General features: G+C 59.7%; 1 protein-coding gene across 3 annotated transcripts in view; it reads left to right on the top strand.

Moving 5' to 3' along the window:
- Nucleotides 1–18078, top strand: part of SLC38A12 (solute carrier family 38 member 12) — a 53374-nt gene that overhangs the window by 22445 nt on the left and 12851 nt on the right. For all 3 annotated transcript variants that reach the window (XM_055408649.2, XM_055408647.2, XM_055408648.2), the window contains exon 9: nt 16367–16460. In XM_055408649.2, the coding sequence (XP_055264624.2) occupies nt 16367–16460 (94 nt within the window). The remainder of the gene's footprint in view (nt 1–16366; nt 16461–18078) is intronic.

Genomic DNA, 18078 nt, shown 5'->3' with positions numbered 1-18078 from the left:
CCCCACCCCCACTCCTCTGAAGGATCAAATGGGAAAGTGTTGATGCCCCAGCGCTTTCAAACCCGCAACCTTGCCTGCAGGCTGGGGAGCATCCTGGGATTCTTTCTGCGTAGCGTCTCCGACTTGGGTAGGAAACAAAGTCAGGATTTAGCATTTCATTCTCCTGCACGGTGAGGAGGAGTCAGGGGCCACTGGTGAATGGCAGGGTCATATGGAAATGAGTCCCGTCCAGGAATCAGACTGTCCCGAGCGTCTTGGAAGCAGGACGGACGTGTGTCGCTTGTCCCCTCCAGTCAAGGGCACTGCCTGACTGTCTTGTCCTGTTCCCGCAGTCCTTTCCAGCCTCACTCGCACCCCACGCCCTGGGCCCCACTGGCGTCAGCTCCTCGAGAGTGTCAGAGGGCAGTCCTGGGGGGCAGTGGGACTCCCCGAGCACTGAGGGCTCCTCGCCGGCGGCGGGAGCGACCTCCACTGCTCACAGGTAGATCGATGCTGCTGCGGTGCCGGCCGCCCAGCAGGCCAGGCCAGGCAGAACCGGGGCACGCAGATGGCAGAGCGGAGCTCATCCTGGCTGGAGACCCAGCCACAAACTGGTAGCATCAGGCGGGGGGCCCCTTGTGGGCCACTTTGGACCAGGACAAGGTCACCCTGGCTTGCCTTGAACACAGGAACTGGGAGATCCACTTCGAGGGCCTGGGTGACCCGGCAGGGTGGTGTAGCCACCCTCTGCCAGACAGAGGGGCCTCTCCTGCCGGACACCCCTTGAAGAAGCAGGGTATATGTTGGGGTCTGCAGGGGGCTGGGGGGTTCTGCCTACTGGACTCTTCTTCCTGAAGGAGCAGGCCAGTCTGATTCGGACTCAGGTTACCGCCGAAGGTCCTTCTGGGCCTGAGCTCAGGCAGAAATGAGTGCGCAGATACGAGGGGACCTGCTGGCCAGTCCTAGAGCCTAATGTTCGCAGAGGTTGGGGCGGGGCTGCCCAGGATGGGGCCTGCTCGGTGATCCGTGTCGGCACGTCCCACCGTCCACCTGATGGACCCGCCGTCTTCCTGCCTTCCCTCGCTCCTCAGTGGCCAGGAGGGCTTCTCCTGTTCGCTCGAATAGCTAGATCTCCGCACATCTGCCCAAGGACGTCTCCCTGCCCTGCCACAGCCTCCCTCTCTGTTATTTCAGCAGCAGCCCCGGTGCCCTGGGGCTGTGGCATCTGCTAATAAGTGGGTCACCGCTGCCATCGCTTGCATGTTTATTCTCACCGGTTCTGGGGCAGGAGGTGGCCTAGAGGCCTCTGGGACCAGGGAGGAGGGAAAGTCAGGGTGAGGCAACGAGTTGCAGCAGCAGCAGTGACTTCATGGGACCTGGGGGTTCTTGGGAACCATCCCAGGAGACCAGCCTGCACCCCCGGAGCACAACTCCAACAGGAGACAGCGTGAGCAGGGTGCCCGGATTTGCACAGGGTGGGGGACCCAGAAGGAAGCAGGGGCCATCGAGACCGGAGGCCTGGCCCTGGAGGGCGAGCGCCATGCTGGCGGGATGAGCCGTCTCCACAGAGGAGTCAGGGGTTGGCTCCATCCACAGATCCAGAGCTGAGCGCTCAGCACGGTAAACAGCCCGGTGGTCCCTTGTCTGGGGACATCACCCTGTCTGAGTCCCATGCGTTGGGACTCAGCCCAGCACCAAACCGGAACAAGCTGGGTGAGGCTCCTGGACTCCTGGGGCACGGAGGGGGTTGCGGACGGGGCCTCACAGGGTCTGGGGCTTCCAGGCGCCGCCCTGTAGGATGGGGGCCGCTTGGGGGCCCGCCGAGGCCGCCAGGGACGCCGTCTTCCCTCCCTGCCTTTTCCTCCCCTGGCGTCTGCACCTCGTCCGTTCTCGAGGCTCCAGGAAGGTCGGTTTGTTTTGTTTTCATGTTTGTGGCGGCATCTGGTCTTTCGTCTCCTGCCGCACGTGGACTCTAGCTGCGGCACGCGGGCGCAGCCACCCCGAGGCGCCTGGGGCCCTGGTTCCCCCACCAGGGGTCACACCTGTGTCCCCCGCATTGCAGGCTGGTTTCTTAATCACTGGACCACCAGGGACGTCCTGGAAGGCTGGTTTTGTCGAGCCCCACCCTTCCCTCCCCTTTCGCCAGTCATGCTGGGCAATCCCCTGCAGGTGTGGCCCGTGGAGTAGCTCCCCCAACCCCAGGCTGGGCCCACCCTGACTTGGTGGGGGTCTGTGGTCGTCCGCCAGCTCCTCTGGGACCCCGGGAACACTTGTGTCCCAGGGCGTGGACCCCACCCCCCACAAGTGCCCAATCTCTGCTTCCAGCCTGCAATCCTGGGTCTCTAGGAAGAAAACATTTCTGCCTCACTCCCCAGACAGATGCCGATGTTGAGCAAATTCCACCCTCAAACAGTGGCCGGCGCTCAGGTTGAAATGACTGACTTTAAAGGATTAGCTTGTCTCTTCTTTTTCAGGGAAATCAATAACACAGGGGCATCTCTCTTCCTCCCTTTTCCTGGGGAGCTGCCACTCCAGCTCATCCAGGGAGTGGCCGCTGGTGTTTTGTTGCTTTCCACCACCACCCCAGCCCCCGCCCTTTCTTAAATGAAATTCAGATTACACTGTCACTCACTCGGACACTATGGCTTATCTCTGGAGCTCCTGCCAGGGCACCCCCAGGGCCCGCAGCCATCACCCCCAACTGGTGCCTATGCCCAGTGCCAGCCCAGCGTTGCTGCGGACCAGCCCTCACCTTTCCAAGGAGACGTAGGTAGCGCCCCTCGCTGGACCACAGCGACCCCCCCACCCCCTCACTGGACCACAGTGACCCCGCCCCAATCCTGGCACCCTGTGTCATTTGGACCCAGCTTCCTCCAGTGCACTGAGAAGCTGGTTGTTTTTGTTCTTAATGCGGCTCTCGGGGACATGGGTTCTGTCCGCCGGCGTTAAGCTCGCCATCCATCACTCCCCGCGTCCTGCCTCTGCGATGGCTGATGCCTTACCCGCCAGCTTAGAGGACGGAGCTGACTCCCCTGTGCCGCCCGCTCCCAGCTCCCAGTAAAAACACCAAGTGGCGGGAGTCAAGATCACAAGACAGTCCCCACCACCCCCTCCCCCAGCCTCAGAAGCTACTCCCCGGGGGAGCTGGGACCCTCTGGCCTTCCTTCGGTCCTGCTGGGCGAAAGGAGCTTGGTTCCAGCTCCCGAGACCCCCTTCTGACCCTGTTAGAACGTCCCCCTCTGTCACTTGGAAAGTAACGAGTGCGTCCTCACAGACAGGACTTGCCCTGGCCTGTGGGACACTGTCAGTTTGGCTTGTCTGCTGTCCTTTCTCCCTGCCCCCGGTTCCCCAGTCCCAGAGAAGGGCACTGAGAGAGGAAAGTTATCTGTGAGCCACAGCTGGTCGCAGGCTCTGCCGGCAGACTCGGCTTCTAAGAAGCCCCATCGTACAAAAATCCCAACGTAAAAAACAAACTCAGGGGGTAATTACTTGTTACAGAACAGTTTGTTATTTTACAGAAGGACTCACGGCAGGTTTCTCTTGAGTTCTTGGTTTCCCTAGTGTGTGTAAAACACTGTTCTGTGAAAATTAAGTATTTATAAATAGAACCTTTAGAAGCCCATCTCTTGGGTAAATTTTAGTATCCGCGTGTTTGTGTGTAAAGTATGGGAATCCAGAGCCGGGCTTGTATAGAAACAGGCTGATATGGATTTGGCGTGGACATCGGAGACAGACAGACAGACAGACACACACACAGCCCCAAGCCAGGAAAGCTTCATAGAGCACATTAAGAATATATCCAAGGCCCACGCTCATGCACAGGCCAATTTGGTTGGGAAGCTTCCAAATAGGTCTCCGTGGGGAGTGTTCATCCCTGCTGGGGACCTTCTGCACTGTGCTCTTCCTGGACCATTTTTATCCATACTTCACACTGATCTCAGGCACACCCTGAGTGCCAGGCTTCTCTATTTGTGCTCAACGAGATCAGAGGGTGAGAAAGCTGGTTCTTCTTGCTTCATGAGTGCCTCGGGCGGATCTTGACCACTGACCCGTGTGTGTGTGTGTGTATAGTGTGTTTTCAGTCAGTCATCTCAAGAAGCTGCTCCAGGGGCTTCCCTGGTGGTCCAGTGGTTAGGATTCCAAGCTCCCGATGCAGAGGGCCAGGGTTCAATCCCTGGCCAGGGAACTGGATCCCACATGCGTGCTGCACCTAAGAGTTCGTGTGTCAAATGAAGAGCCAGCTCAACCAAATTAATTCATTTTGAAAAAAAGAAGAAGCCGCTCCAGGAAAGCTCCCAGAATCCCCCAGCTCTGGTCATCTCCGCATCCCCTCTGCTCCGAAACCTCCCATTTCTGGGCAAACAGCTAAAAAAAAAAAGACTTTGTATTCTTTAAGGAAATGTCCCAGCTGTCAATTTCAGATCTCTACTCTCCCTTGCTCTCTCTCTTTTTTTTTTTTTTTTGGCTTCATTTCCCAAAAAGTCTGGGAACAAACTGTGGTCAAGGAAGCGTAGCAGCCTCTCGGGAGTTCTGAGAATAATATGAGTTGTTCTTAAATACTTTGTGCTGACTGGGATCAGAGCTGTATATGCCAGACCGTGTTCCTCCTCCCGCTCTGCGTCTCTCCGTTGCTTTGGGGCACAGATGAGTCCATAGTCCTTGCAACAGCCCTGCTGACTTGGGAGGCCGTGCCCCTCCCTGAGCAGTGTTTGCTCTGGTACAGGGTGTCTATTCTAAGCAGAATCTGCTGTCTTTCTAAACAGTGCCCCAGGGCCCTGGCAGTAATGGTTTAATTAAATAAAGCACTCTTTCTAAAGTCATAACCGCTGCTCCGTGTGGCTCGTGTCCCAGCCAGTGGTGCTGGCCCTGCAAACCGTGCAGGGGCTGAAAGTACCTGCAGACCCTGCACGCCTGCCCTGAGGAGAACGCGGGAGCCAAAGAACCCCAGAGGATGTGCAGGCAGCAGAGAGGCGCCTGGGACTCAGGCGTGATGAGACGGGGCTGAGCAGTTAGGGTGCAGGTCAGTGATGACATCTGATTAATTAGCACATGGGCGGGCTGTCTCATGGGTTAGAGTAGGCCAAGGCACAGTTTTAATAAGGCTCGCAGTGCCGAGAGGGGTGCTGCAGATTGCGTCACCGAGCAGATGCTGCGTGAAGGCGAAAGGACAGGCCACAGGGCACTGCAGGGCCTCTGAGTTGAGCTCCGGGAAGAACTTGTGGATTGAGATGTTCTCTGGAAACCTTGACAGGAGGAGGGAGGTGATCGGTGGGCCAGGTTGGGTGCTGATCATGGCTGGAAGCCTCACCGCACCCCCACCCAACCCCGACCAAGTTGTGACATCTGAGCAGTTCTCCTCAGAACTGCTCACCACCATTTAGGAGGCTGCCCTCCACTCCAGGGACAGGCCGCCGGCCTCCAGGAACGCTGCTCAGCCCTCCCCCCCCACCCCGGGTCAGGACACACGTCTCATTCAACTGGCTCTCAGAGCTTGGTTCCAGGACTACTGGCAAGTATGAAAAATATCAATTCCTAGACTTCCCTGGTGGTACAGTGGGTCAGAATCCACCTGCCAACGCAGGGGACGTGGGTTCGATCCCTGGTCCGGGAAGAGTCCTTGTGCCATGGAGTGGCTAAGCCCACGCGCCACAACTCCTGAGCCTGGGTGTGGCAACTACCAAAGCCGGCGCACCTAGAGCCCATGCTCCGAAAAGAAGAGTGGCCCAACTCTCCGCAACTGGAGAACGCCTGCAACGAAGGCCCAGGGCAACCAAAGATAAATTAAAATTATTAAAAAAAAATAAAACATTGCTAGGTGATACCCCAGACCTAATGTAGCAGCACCTCAGACTGCACGGCCCAGGAATCGGCACTTTGCACCAGTTCCAAGGGTGATGCTGGGTCCTCTCCCCCTTGAGAAAGAAAGTCTGCTGGCTGAGGCCCTCTCGCAGCGGTACGTGGTCTTGCCGACACCCAGCCTCCCGGGGAGAGGCCTGCCCTGGTCTCCCTTGGATCTGCCTCCCGAGGTTCAGCCAGGGAGGCAGGGGGTCAGGGCCCTCCCGAGCCGCGCCTCCCCCAGGAACAAACAGGCTGGCGTCCCTAGTCACAGACTGAAGACCCCGCCTCCTCCGTGCTCGGGCGTCAGTGGTGGCAGCACACAGGCTCAGCAGTCATGGGGCGCGGGCTTAGCTGCTCCACGGCACGCGGACTCTTCCTGGGCAGGGATGCAGCTGCTCCGCTGCCCTCATCAGGCCGCTTTCAGACTCTCAACGTCCCCAAGAGAGGGGGCCCTCCGGCCGTATCACTCTGCTGCCGTGGCCAGTAGGTCCCTGAAGGTGGTGCTTCCTCCTGGAGCCACAGCATGCCAGCCCCGTGGAGAGGCCTCTGGGCTCTGACCATCCACCAGGGAGGAAGCCAGGGGTCTTTAGCCAGATTTCTCATACCTGACTCAACAGAGCTCCTTGATCAGCCAGCTCCCCTCCCCATGTCTAAGGTTACTGGGCACCCAGCAAAGAGTCCTGCCCTTTCCTAACTGTTTGGAGGTCGACGGTCTGCAGGGGATGGGTAGAGCCAGCCGCCCGTGCTTGCTTGCCGCAGGACTCCCATGTCCAGGCACCCGACTTCCTCCACTCCAGCCCTCGCGAAGAGCCGGGTTCCCACCACCCGCTGTCCCTGTGCAGAGATGAGGGGGAGGAGTTGGGGTGGGGTGCCCACGCATCCGGCCGAGGTGCCTGCAGCGACGGCTCTGCCACCTCCTGTCCCTGTGGGGGTGGGGGTCACAGCAGCAGTAGTCAGATGCCAACCAGTTCCTGGAGGCACCAACAGCCATGTGGGTCCTGAGGTCCACGGGGCTCACGGCCCGCCCAGCCCAAGGTTGCATGGCTGGGGATGTGGGTGCTTTCTCCCAAGGGAGCCAAGCGGCAGGACCAATGGCCCAGAGGGTCCCCACCTCCCGTTAACACAGTCCACAATGCAGAGTGATACCTGCCCGCCTGTTCCCCTCAAGTCCTCCCGTTCTGAGGACCCATAAGGCCCAGTGGATCCCAGCCTGGTCCCGACAGCTGTTCCCCAGCCCTGGTATCACACGGCCAGTGCCTCCAGCTTCCTCGCGTCTGTGAGGCAGCATGTAATAAGTTGGCCTGGCCCAGGGGTGGGAGGAATGCCAAGTACCCCCTCCTCTCTTGTTCCTTGACATCCAGCAGAAATAGACCAGGACCCAGAACTGTTTGCAGTTCTCGGCAGACAGATTTCAGTAGCAGAAGAGTGGGACGCGGTGAACCAGGCCCGCGGTGCCTGAGAAGTTCTCTCTGTGCCTCGGTTCGCTGAGCCTGGGGAGTGAGGTTGCCGTCCTCTTCTGCAGCTTTTCAAACCCTGCTGCCCATTAGAGAAACCCTGCCTCCCTCTACGAGACCTGGCGCTGTGTTCCCCGGCCAGGGATCGAACCCTCAGTGGGAACATGGCTTGTTATCCATTGGACCCCCAGGGAAGTCCCGAGGCCTGTTTTCTTCTTGCCGAGAGGGTTGCCTGGGAGCCCGCCCCGGGCTCATGTGCCTCCCTCGTTCCACCGGGCTCCCCGCCAGGGCCAGCTCAGCGTTTTCCCGCGGATGTCACCGCACTCAGCTGGACGGGGACATCCCTGCCCTGCCTCCTCTCCTCCAGCCCCCAGACCTCCCACTTCTAATGTTTCTAGTCCTTTTTGGATCTCATCGCATGAGAACAGGGAGGGCTTCCACCAGGGGATTTGGGGGCGCCCAAATGGTCCCGGGCGCCTGGACCACTTGTCCACAGAGAGGTGCCCCTTGCCAGCCCCCTCCCCACTGTCCAGCCTGGCTGCCTCCCATCATGAGGCTCGCCCCAAGTTCATGAGGCTTTTCTGTCTTTGACTCTTTCAGTCTGGCTTAAGGTTAACCTGACTGCCATTTCCCTGCTCAGGACCCTTTAGGAATGCCTCTGTCTGTGTGAGGCAGCTCTAAACTCCCTTCTGGAACTTTCTCTGTCACCACCACCTCACCCTCACTGGCCACTGACCTCCGCAGACGCTGGGTGCTTTTCACAGCTCTGCACCCCTTGCGTGCCTTCCCCTTGCTGCAGAGTCTGACAGGCGCTCACTTACTCAAGGCTGAGTTGGGGCTTCCCCCACAACACCCCCTGCTGTGGCGTTAATCTGACTCTCATCCGCGTGCAGTTCCCTGGCCTCACCGGGAGCTCCTCAAGGCCCGGAGCTGCGCCTTGTCCACCTTTGGGTCCAGAGCCAGCATGAGGCCGGCCACACATGGGGGGGTTGCTCTGTGAGCGTCCGAGCAGACGAGATCCCTCAGGTGGGTGGCCACTGCTCCAGCCTCAAAACCTCCCCGTCCAGCCAGCCCTCCCTTTCCCAGAGGCCTGGGCCGTCCTCCGTGCCTTACTGCCAGGACAGAAGCTGCCCCTCAGTGAGGGCTTAGGGGCCCCCTGTCTTTGGGGGGGCAGGCGCTGCAGATCATGGGGAGCAGTCAGAAGCCATCAATTCACCAGGAGGCTGAGGCTGGCTCACCACCCATCTCTGTCTCCGCCACCCCTTCTCACCTGGAACATGAGCAGTGGAGTGTTAATGTTAGGATGGGTGCCAGCTCCAAAGTCAGGTCTCTTCCCCCCGGCAGGGCCCCCAGCCTTCCACCTGTTTCACCCCACCTCCCTCATCCTGCCACAGCCCCTGACCCTCCGCAGCTCCCTGTCATCATGTTCTTAAAGCCCAGCTCGTGCAAGGTCAAGCTCCTCAGTCTTCACCTGGAGGTGTGAGTGTGCACCCCCCACATCTCTCTCTCCACACCTGTAAGGAGCCAGGCTGACCTTTATAAACCCCGGGGGCTTATCATCATTAGTGAGTGGCTGCGTGGGTTTTCCACAATATTTATCTCCCTCTCCAACACACACGCAAACCACAAGGGTTGCGGCTCTGGCATCAAATCCTTGGAACCCTGCCCACCACCGGGCACCATCTGGTTTTTCAGCTGAGAAAGAGACAACACAGGCGCACAGGCCTGTCCTCCAATCAGAGGGCGAGGGAGGTGGCAGCCGTGCCAGGCTAATGCCACTGGACCAGCCCAGCCCTCCTGCCCCCGGCCCCCCCCGCGAGCCAGGCTTGGAGGGGGTGCTGGAGAGACTTTTTCTCCGGGGCGTAATCAAGGGAGGGGGTCAAGTGCTCTACAGAGAGAATGGGCCTTGGATACGGACAGCCTGAGCTCTGAGCTTTAGTCTCAGCTGTCTTGGTTGTTATGAGATCGTGGACAAGTTAATTAGTTCCCCTCAATCTCAGTTTGTTGGGTTTTTTTTCCCAAAATGAAGACAATAGCCAACGTGTAGGGTGTCAGGATTAAAAAGCAATCTTAGATGGAAGATGTTGTCGTGTTTGGGCGCTCAGGAGGTGCCCGGTAATGTTGGTTCGGGCTTCTCTGGTGGCTCAGGGGTAAAGAACCCGCCTGCCGATGCAAGAGACGCGAGTCCAATGGGAGCAATGCCCCAGGTGCCTGGACCGGCCTGTGTCCAACCCTCCCCTCTCAGATGGCACAGGCGGTCCCGGGAGCCCCCGTCTTCACGCAGTTGCTGTGTCGGCTCCATCCCAGGGCCTCTGGGCTGCTCTCTTCCAGGCCGCCCCCTCCCCACCCCAAATCAACGGAACTCACATCCTCTGGGCTTGGACAGCCAGAGTAGAATGCGCGTGAAGGGTTGGGAGCAGCGCAGCCACCCCTTCCATGGCTCCTCCCCGAAATCACTCTCCCAGGCTCCCCCGTCTCAGAGACAAATAGCATTTTCACCCGTCTTCCAGCAGAGGTGTTTCAGGTCCCCGCTTCCTGACCGGTCTGCATTGCTGCCTGAAAGCCACCCCCAGAGTTGCACCCGCTGCAGAGTTAATCAGGAGTGGGGACAGGTCTTTTCTCCCTGCTCCCCAGGTCTGACGGGCGATCAAGGTCCCACCGTATGGGTTGGTTTCTTGCCTCTGTTCTGTAGCCCAGTGGCTGCTTAAGAACTCCCTGGGGCCCCTGTAACTTCCGGCTCCTTGTTGGCTCTGCCACACCCACCTCCCCACCCCCCCACCCCCGGGCTCTGCCTCCTCAGCAGGCATGCACTCGCCTTTTGACGGGAGCCACAGGTGTTAACGTGTCTCGCCTCTCGTTCAATCCAAATGGGGCTGAATTGTTTGACATGAGCCGACTTGGCTTTCTGCTGCAGATGCCGTGAGATGATAGCGGGTTTCTAGGGCTGATTTCGTGCTCAAGAAGCCTCTTTAGTGTCTGGGCTTCAAGTCTCCACTTTTCTCTTCAGGCATCACCTGAATCTTGCATTCTATTCATCAGGCATCTCCCAGGTGCCTTCTGGGTGAGGTTTGGGGGAATCCAGGGAAGGACCCAGGGACCCTAAGACGTGGTGACTTGCTCTAGGCAGCTCATTCAGGGGCGCCTGGCCTCCGTCTGTCTCATCACCTCTTCTCCAGCAGCTGAACATATTTGAAGGGTTAGTGAGTAAGAGCTTGGCAGCACCCACATCGTGGCTGGGCTGGTCATCTGAAGGCCGGCAGCCTCTCCTGGCAGGAGCCCCACTGTTCCCACAGCAGGGCTTCTCATGCTCTCGGCATCAGCCGCCCCCTGCCCATCCTCCGTCCTCTGGGGAGAGATGGTCGTTTCTGAAACCTCACCGTCCGTTTCCTGCGAGAGTGCTGGTCCGCCTGCAGCGTCCAGGCGGCCTCCTCTCGGTGGCACGCTGCCTCTCCTCGTAGGGTTTTGGCTGATAAGCTGTGCTTGTGCTTCACCGAGCGCCGTGCACAGGCCTCTGCTCTCCTTCCCTCACGTTCATCCTTCGCTCGATGGGGATGAGCTTGAACTCGCCCTGCAGAGCGCTTGGGCTGCAGGTCATGCAACAGGAACCGTCCTGACCTAACGTGTGGCGGGGGCGCCTCACTTGGCTTCAGCTGTTTCGCGTTCCCCGGTCCCGGCATGTTGGGAGGATGGATGGAGTTCACACCATCCTCCCACGAGGGTGTGCTGCTCCTTGCTGGGGGGACGGGGCCAGGACTGGTGTTCACTGACTACCTTCTCTGCACACGCAGTGCGCTTTGGGACCTTCACGAGCACTCTGGGGTCTCGCTGTTAGCTGGGGCACCCTCAGGACACAGGCCCCCACCCTGAGCACGTGGCCCTGAAGCCTCCGGCCCCCACTCTGCCCCTCGCTGCCCCAGGGCGCACCTCCTCCTCATGGCTGCGTCAGCAGACGTTGTAATTCAAGTTGGGAAGATGTAAACTCCCAAACCAAAACGTTTACAGCCACTTGAGAAATAAAAATAGACTCCTTGAGCATGTCTTCACTGCACTTCAAGGACATGTTGAAAGTTCAGTTCCCATTTAGGGACGGGTTCGTGCTGAGTTGCTATTAACCCCAATTAACTCTTAACCTCTAGCCACCCAAGAAGGGCAGCCCTGTGATGGAGGCGTCTGTGTCCTTTGTCACTTGAAATGACCTCCAGGATCAGTCCAGAGAGCTCAGCCGTGCCCTTGGTATGCGTGAACTGGCTCCCTGGGGCCCCGGTGTACTGCATAGCCTGCCCAAGGGTCTCTGTGTGTTTAGGTAGATCAGGCAGCATATTGCCCTTCACCCTTCCAGAACTTGTTGCTCCATCACCCCTGCTGGATTAACAGAGAAGTCTGAGTGCCCCCCCAAGCCCAGTCCTGGAACATGGAGGTGCCAAGTGGCTCTACTGGCCTTTCATGTTGAAACTCCAGGGTCTTTGCTGGTGGTCCAGCAGTTAAGACTCCACCTTGCAATGCCGGGGACACGGGTTCAATCCCTGGCCCGAGAGGATCCCACGTACCTGGGAACAACTAAACCCATGCCACAATTAAGACCTGAGGCAGCAAATAAATATTAAAAAAAAAAAAAAACAGGGAATCTACGAGAATTTAAGTGGTGTAGTACCCACTGTGTGTTTGGTGATTCGGTCCAGAGCCCCCCAGTGGGGATGCAAATTTTTGGCGAAGCTGGCGGGGGAGACTGGCACCTGAGCGAGGCTTGAGAGGTGACAGAGAGAAGGAAGGTAGAGGGGGAAGGGGCAGTCACGAGGGAGAGGCATGAGGGTGAGAACCAGTTGGAAGTGTGGAGAGGAGGTGTCCTGAAGGGGAAGCAGCCTCACACAGGGGGGAGCGTGCGCGCCACAGGGGGGAGCGTGCGCGCCACAGGGGGGAGCGTGCGCGCCACAGGGGGGAGCGTGCGCGCCACAGGGGGGAGCGTGCGCGCCACAGGGAGGAGCGTGCGCGCCACAGGGGGGAGCGTGCGCGCCTCAGGGGGAACTTGCGCCACAGCGGGGAGTGTGCGCGCCACAGGGGGAGCGTGCGCCACAGCGGGGAGCGTGCGCGCCACAGCGGGGTGGGGTGGGCAGGGTCAGGAGACGCCCTGTCCCGTCCACCACTTCCTGGGTCACCCAGCCTCTCCAGACCCTCCGCCCCCTCATCAGCAAAGCGAGCCCCCGGCCCCTGCCTGGTGACCGTTCTGCTGTTCATCTAGGGTGTTCTATCGCTGTCGCTTGTTGCAGGAGGTATAGCTGGTGTAGCGCTGCAGATCGCCACGAAACTGTGCGTGCATGTCAAGCACGAGCAGGTGTGCTTGGAGCTGACTGTGGGGAGGGGACATGGGTGCCAGCGAGCTCAGGCCCAGGAGGGATCACGACAGGGACATGGGGCCCCGGACAGCTCCCCAGTCCCGACCTGCCGCCAGCCTTCTGCCCACCTGAGTCATCTTATTTATGCATGGTTACCACTGTGACCCCCCCCCCACACACACACACCTCTGACTCCTCCCCGCTCCCTGTGTCCCTTCCAAGACTGTAAAGAAACACACTCCTGTGGTTTTAAGCCACCAGGTTACAGCAGCCGCCAGACAGCAGCACAGTGAGGAAGGACTCGGGGGTCGTGGGAACAGCCAGAGGTGTGTGGCGCCCTTAACCTGCCTGGGGACCTAGGTGGAGAGGCAGCCATGGAGAGTCAGCCGTGCCAAGTGCTGAGACTCCCGGTGAAGTTCGCCGAGCCCCCCGGGACACCACGAGAGCTGTGGCCAAGTGTGCCGGAGACGTGAGCCGCCTCCTGTCCACCAGGACCCCCCCGGGACTCTGTGGGGCCTTCGGTGGACGTCTCGACTCATCAGCCAGATGAGAGAGACCCACACGTGGCCCCGTCTGCACCCTCCCGGGTCTCGGACTTTGTTCCCGCGACCAGTTCGAAGGTTTAATTTAGAGACCAAAGAATTCGTTCTTTTTGTTTGTCTGGTTTTTTTTTTAAAGAAACGTATTTGGCCGCGGCAGTTGGTGTCCCTGCCTCCTGTAATGAGTCCGGCTCGGAGAGCCCTTGAACAGATCCCAAGCTTGAACTGATCAATGGCATTTGGGTATCTGGAAATGCCTCGGAGAGCCAACTAATTTATAACGTCACACAGGCTGGACAGGAAAACCCAGGAGGACAGACTGTCTCCTGCCTTTTCATTCCTTCTTTGGGTAAAAAGAGAAGGGAAGACAGGCAGTGCCATGCGTGGCTGTTCAGCATCTAGCAGTGAGCTCGGGCCGACCGGACCCCCGGGACCCTGGGGCCGTTCCCCCGCCCAGACCTCACAGCTGCACCAGGGCGAGGCCACACACGCCGCTGGCCGAGCCTTCTGCCCTTTCCCGCCCCAGACACCGAGTCTGGCTGAACCAATTTGCAGAGGACACCTGTTCCTTAATTAGCTCCAGTTTGCGCTGTGTCTAGGTCTGGGCTCCCAGTGCTGCATGAGCTCCGCCCCGGGCGGAGGCTGCTGTTTGCTCGTCAGCCCTGCGTCTTCCTGGGCCCTGCGGTCGGTCTGTGGTCCCCACCTGGGGGAATAAAGAAAGCACATTCCAGCCACGGATGTCACAGCTGTTGACGCAGTCTCCCCAAAGAGCCCTTCACTGCCAGCCCCCAGCCTGAGGACAGACCCGTCGTCACGCACGTGGACCCCAGAGAGTCCGGTGGGGCTGGACCCTCATTCCCAGCCTGACTCATGCTCCCCGGCACTCGGTGGGCGCCTCGTGTACACTTCCAGACTCTGCCCTGGGAGATGAGTCTGTGTGCTCCGTCCCTTTAAACGAAGGGTCTCTTAGCAGAGTCCCGTCTACAAGAGAGTATGCAGTGGGGCCTTGTGTGTAAAAGGATGTTGATGTATCTCCCAAGGAGGAGGATGAAGATGCGGTCCCTCCTGGAGAGGAGACCTCAGGCAGCCCACAGCAGCAGAATAGCCCGCCTGCCTGCAGGGCGGGTTCTGTGATCTCCCTGTTTTTACACAGTAGAATCTTCTAAAACCCAGTCTTTAGGCCTCCAAGATGGGATCTGACCCCCCACCATAAGCCACCCACCAAGAAAATGTCAGTACCCACAGCTGGAGGTGTCACAGGTCAGAAGTGAAACACCCCAACTCCTGACCCGGGCACACCACAGCCTAGTTTCAGGCAGCCCAGGGTCATTGGAGAACGTTTATGGCAGGTGGCTTGGTCCATGTTTTTCCACATGATGTGTCCCACCCCCATCCTTCAAAAGAGAAATTCATCAGTGGAAAGTTTCCCTGAGGTGGTAATTTTCCTAAATGACTTGCTGATGGCGCTGCAGACAGGCTGGCTCAGCTGGCCGAGAGCTGGTGATCCCACACCTCGCTGTGTCCCAGGGCCATGCCTGCCATGCAGGAGACCAGAGTTCGAGTCCTGGCTTGGGAAGATCCCCTGGAGGAGGGCATGGCAACCCATATCCTTGCCTCATGGACAGAGGAGACTGGCAGGCTATATATAGTCCACGAGGTGGCAAAGAATCGGACACGACTGGGTGACTGTCACCTCACTGAGTCTCCAGGCCACAGGGGGACTGGCAAGGACTGCTCGAGAGCCTTTATCCTCTGCCTCCCCCATCACCCCACCTGCTGAAACTGCTGCTTCTCCCAGAGCGGAAGCAGGGCTAGCTGTCGGCCCCCAGGAGGAAGCTCCTTCCAGAAGTCTCCCAGCCCTGGGGGACTGCCAGGAGGCCGTACCCACCCCAGCTAATTAGAGCCCTTGCTTAAGCGGCACTTCAGTCTTTCCTGTCAGTCTCACAGTGATAATGGACTTGGATGAGAGGTCACAGCCTCTCGCACATCCTGCCCCCCTTCCAGGCGGGGCGGAGTGGGTGGTGGGGGACGGGCTCACCCCCCACCCCCGTCGGGGGAGACAGGGACTGGCCACCAGGCCAAGCAGCTGGAACGTGTTCACCCAGATCCCAGGGCCAGCCCCGACTGCCCCAGAGTGAGCCCTGCTCCCCACTTTCGGGCTTGGCACCGTCCGCTGCCTCTCTGGCGAGTGTCATTAGCATTAACGTGATAAAACGGCACACTGTAAATGTTAATAAGGTCTGCTGCCTCCACTGCCGCTTCTGAGTGGCAGATTGGAAATGGTGCCATCCTCGTAACTCCACCCAGCAGCTTCTAATCACTCCGCTCTCGGAGCAGCCAGCTTGGCAAGGAGGTCCTCAGCTTCCCTCCATCCCCAGCCCCAGCTCAACAGGGCCACGTCTATCCGCCTCCCTGTTCTCCTTTGCAAAGAGGGTTCGGATTTCCCAGATCCCAGTTCTCTAAGGCCGGGTTTGAATTCTCTTCTGTTTTCCCCCTAAGGAAGCACTTGCCCTCCCCTGTTCTCCAGAGAGGAAGGGCAGCGAGGGGGCCAGTGCCGGCACTCCCACCGCTCCCACCCTCAACACCTGTCCACTCCTCTGCTCTTCCTGATCCAGGGTGTTTATCTGTGGCTCTGCCCCGGGAGACACTGGCTCCGATTCTCCAGGCTTCACCTTCTCTCAGAATTCAAGAGTTGCTGATTACCGACATCCTGATTGATCCTGTCCTCTGAACCATTCAGGATGGTGTCCTTCCCACTGTGCCAGGTCATCGGGCCCCTGCGTCCCCGCCCCTCCATCCTTTCTTCCCAGTAAACGTGAGAACCCAGGATGTACCTGGGGTTTGTTTCGGAGCTTCATCTTCCTGACCAGTGCTCACGCCGGCCTGCTGCCGTGACCCCCTCGGTCAGCACTCACCGAGAAGAGAAGCAAGCAGGACCATGTCCCCAAGAGATCACCTGCAATTTGCCTAGAAATTAGCCTCAGCACCACAAGTGTGAGGCGCAGCACACACACAGGTCTCAGTTCCTGTTGCAGCCCTGGTCCGAGGAACTCGCCAGGCGGTGCCGTCTGACCCCAGGGAGCCTCTGCCATTCCCGGCGCGCACCTGGGTTAGGAGCGGCCCTGGTGATGGCTGGAGGCTGCGTGAACAGTGAGTCCTCCCCACACACTCGGGGTGCCGCACGCGCCCGGCCTCTGCACCTTCTCACTCTCGTTTTTGTCACCAGGCCGTCTTCACGCTCCTCCTCGGACCCTTCACCTTCTTTGACGTCCAGAAGACCAAGTACCTGCAGATCCTGACGTCCCTGATGAGATGGATCGGTGAGTCTGACAAGCATCTCGAGGCCTGCCTCGCTCCCCCCGTTCCCAGTCTTCCCGAAATGGCCACGTGGGCTCGCAGCCAGGTCTGGAGGTGGAGGGGGCTCCCGTGGACTCCTGAGTGCAGGGAGGAGGCAGGCAGGCAGAGGCAGGGCTCAGCCCAGGACCAGTTGTTCCGACTGTGCGTCCCCACCACCCCAGAGGGGTGCTCGGCTCCTCAAGGCCTGGATGGGACTGGGCCCCTTCAGGGCAGGAGAGCAGCTGCTCTTTGTTCCCACGGACACGCCATGCGGCCCAGCCATAAAACCCAGCGGGCCCTGGTGGCCACCTCTTGAGTCCCCGGCCACTAGAGCATATAAAGACACCATGGTACCTTCCAACTGATGCTGCAAAGAGCAAGACCCCCACTGTCCTCAGGGGAGCTCAGGGGTCTCCCCTACTCCAGGTCGGCAGCTGGGAGTTCATTCACTTCTGACACCGTCCTGCCAGCCACCCGGAAGGGCCGGGACCCACCTGAACCCACGACCGGAGGGCGTGCAGTCACTGTCACCCCCGTCCCCGGCAGGCGCTCTGGGATCAGTCGCACACTGGTTTTGGTCTCCAAGCAAAGATGCTGTTGCTGTTCTGGTTGATGGGCCTGGCAGAGGGGTCTCCCCAGGATCCCCGGGGGGGCTCGTGTAGCATGAGGTCCTGTCTGCCTGTGGTGAGCGGTGCCTGTGTTAGAAGAGAGATGGTTGTAGGAGGGAGAGAGGAGGCTGACGGTAAATAAAGGGCGGGTGTCTGGCACGGACACCGGGCGGCCCCAGGCTCGGGTCAGACCCGGCTCCACCCGCAGAGGCCATGCTGAGCTCCCAGCGCCAGCCGGGCCCCGGGCTCCTCGGACCCCTCCTGCAGCCCCTGCCCCTCCCGGTTCTGCTCCTGAGGTCCTCGCCTTCCTCCAGGACGGGGCTCACGGAGTGGAGCCTGAGGCTCAGCTGCTTTATAAAACGGGCTGCTCTTTCCCCCAGCACGGGCTGCCGTGGCCCACCATGACCCCGCTCTGTTTCTCCTCCTCCCAGCCAGAGCCTCTCCCTTTAGGGCAGCGAGGGGACTGCAGGGGGCCTCCTCCAGTCTCCACCTGCAGCCCCCGGGGCCCTTGGAGGCAGCCCCTGGCAGGGCGGCAGGGCAAGGTGGCCGTGGCCTTGAGAGAGGGCGTGAGGCGGTGACACGGCAGTCGCTGTGAGTCCCTTGCCCCTCTTCTCCCTCTGATCCGAGAGAGAATCAGTCGGCCGCAGCCTCTCCACCAACCATGGGTGACAGCTCAGGCCTGTCGTTCGTCTCTCTGAGAGTCAGGCCTCTGGGCTCAAAAAGGAAAGCCATCTCTGACATGAAGCCCTCTCAGGTGGAAGCCCGACCACCCAGTGACGTCAGCCCTCTAACAGGTAGCTGAGCCCAGGGTTCAGTTCCCAGCCCAGGACGCTGGAGCCCCCTGGGCATTTTCCTTTGCAGACCTGCTCGAAGGGGTCTCCCCGGTCCTGACCCCAGAGCACGGGGCAGAGCAGGTAGGGGACAGGAAGCAGAGATCGTGGAAGCTGGGGAACCGCCAGGCAACCCCGCCGTGGGAGGGAGCTCGTCACCCCTG

This window comes from Moschus berezovskii, chromosome 20 (assembly GCF_049115385.1).
Source record: "Moschus berezovskii isolate FMDL1 chromosome 20, NW_MosBer_1.0, whole genome shotgun sequence".
NCBI classification, from domain to species: domain Eukaryota; kingdom Metazoa; phylum Chordata; class Mammalia; order Artiodactyla; family Moschidae; genus Moschus; species Moschus berezovskii.
Note: the sequence above shows the minus strand (reverse complement) of the source record. Positions and strands in the feature narration are given on the sequence as shown.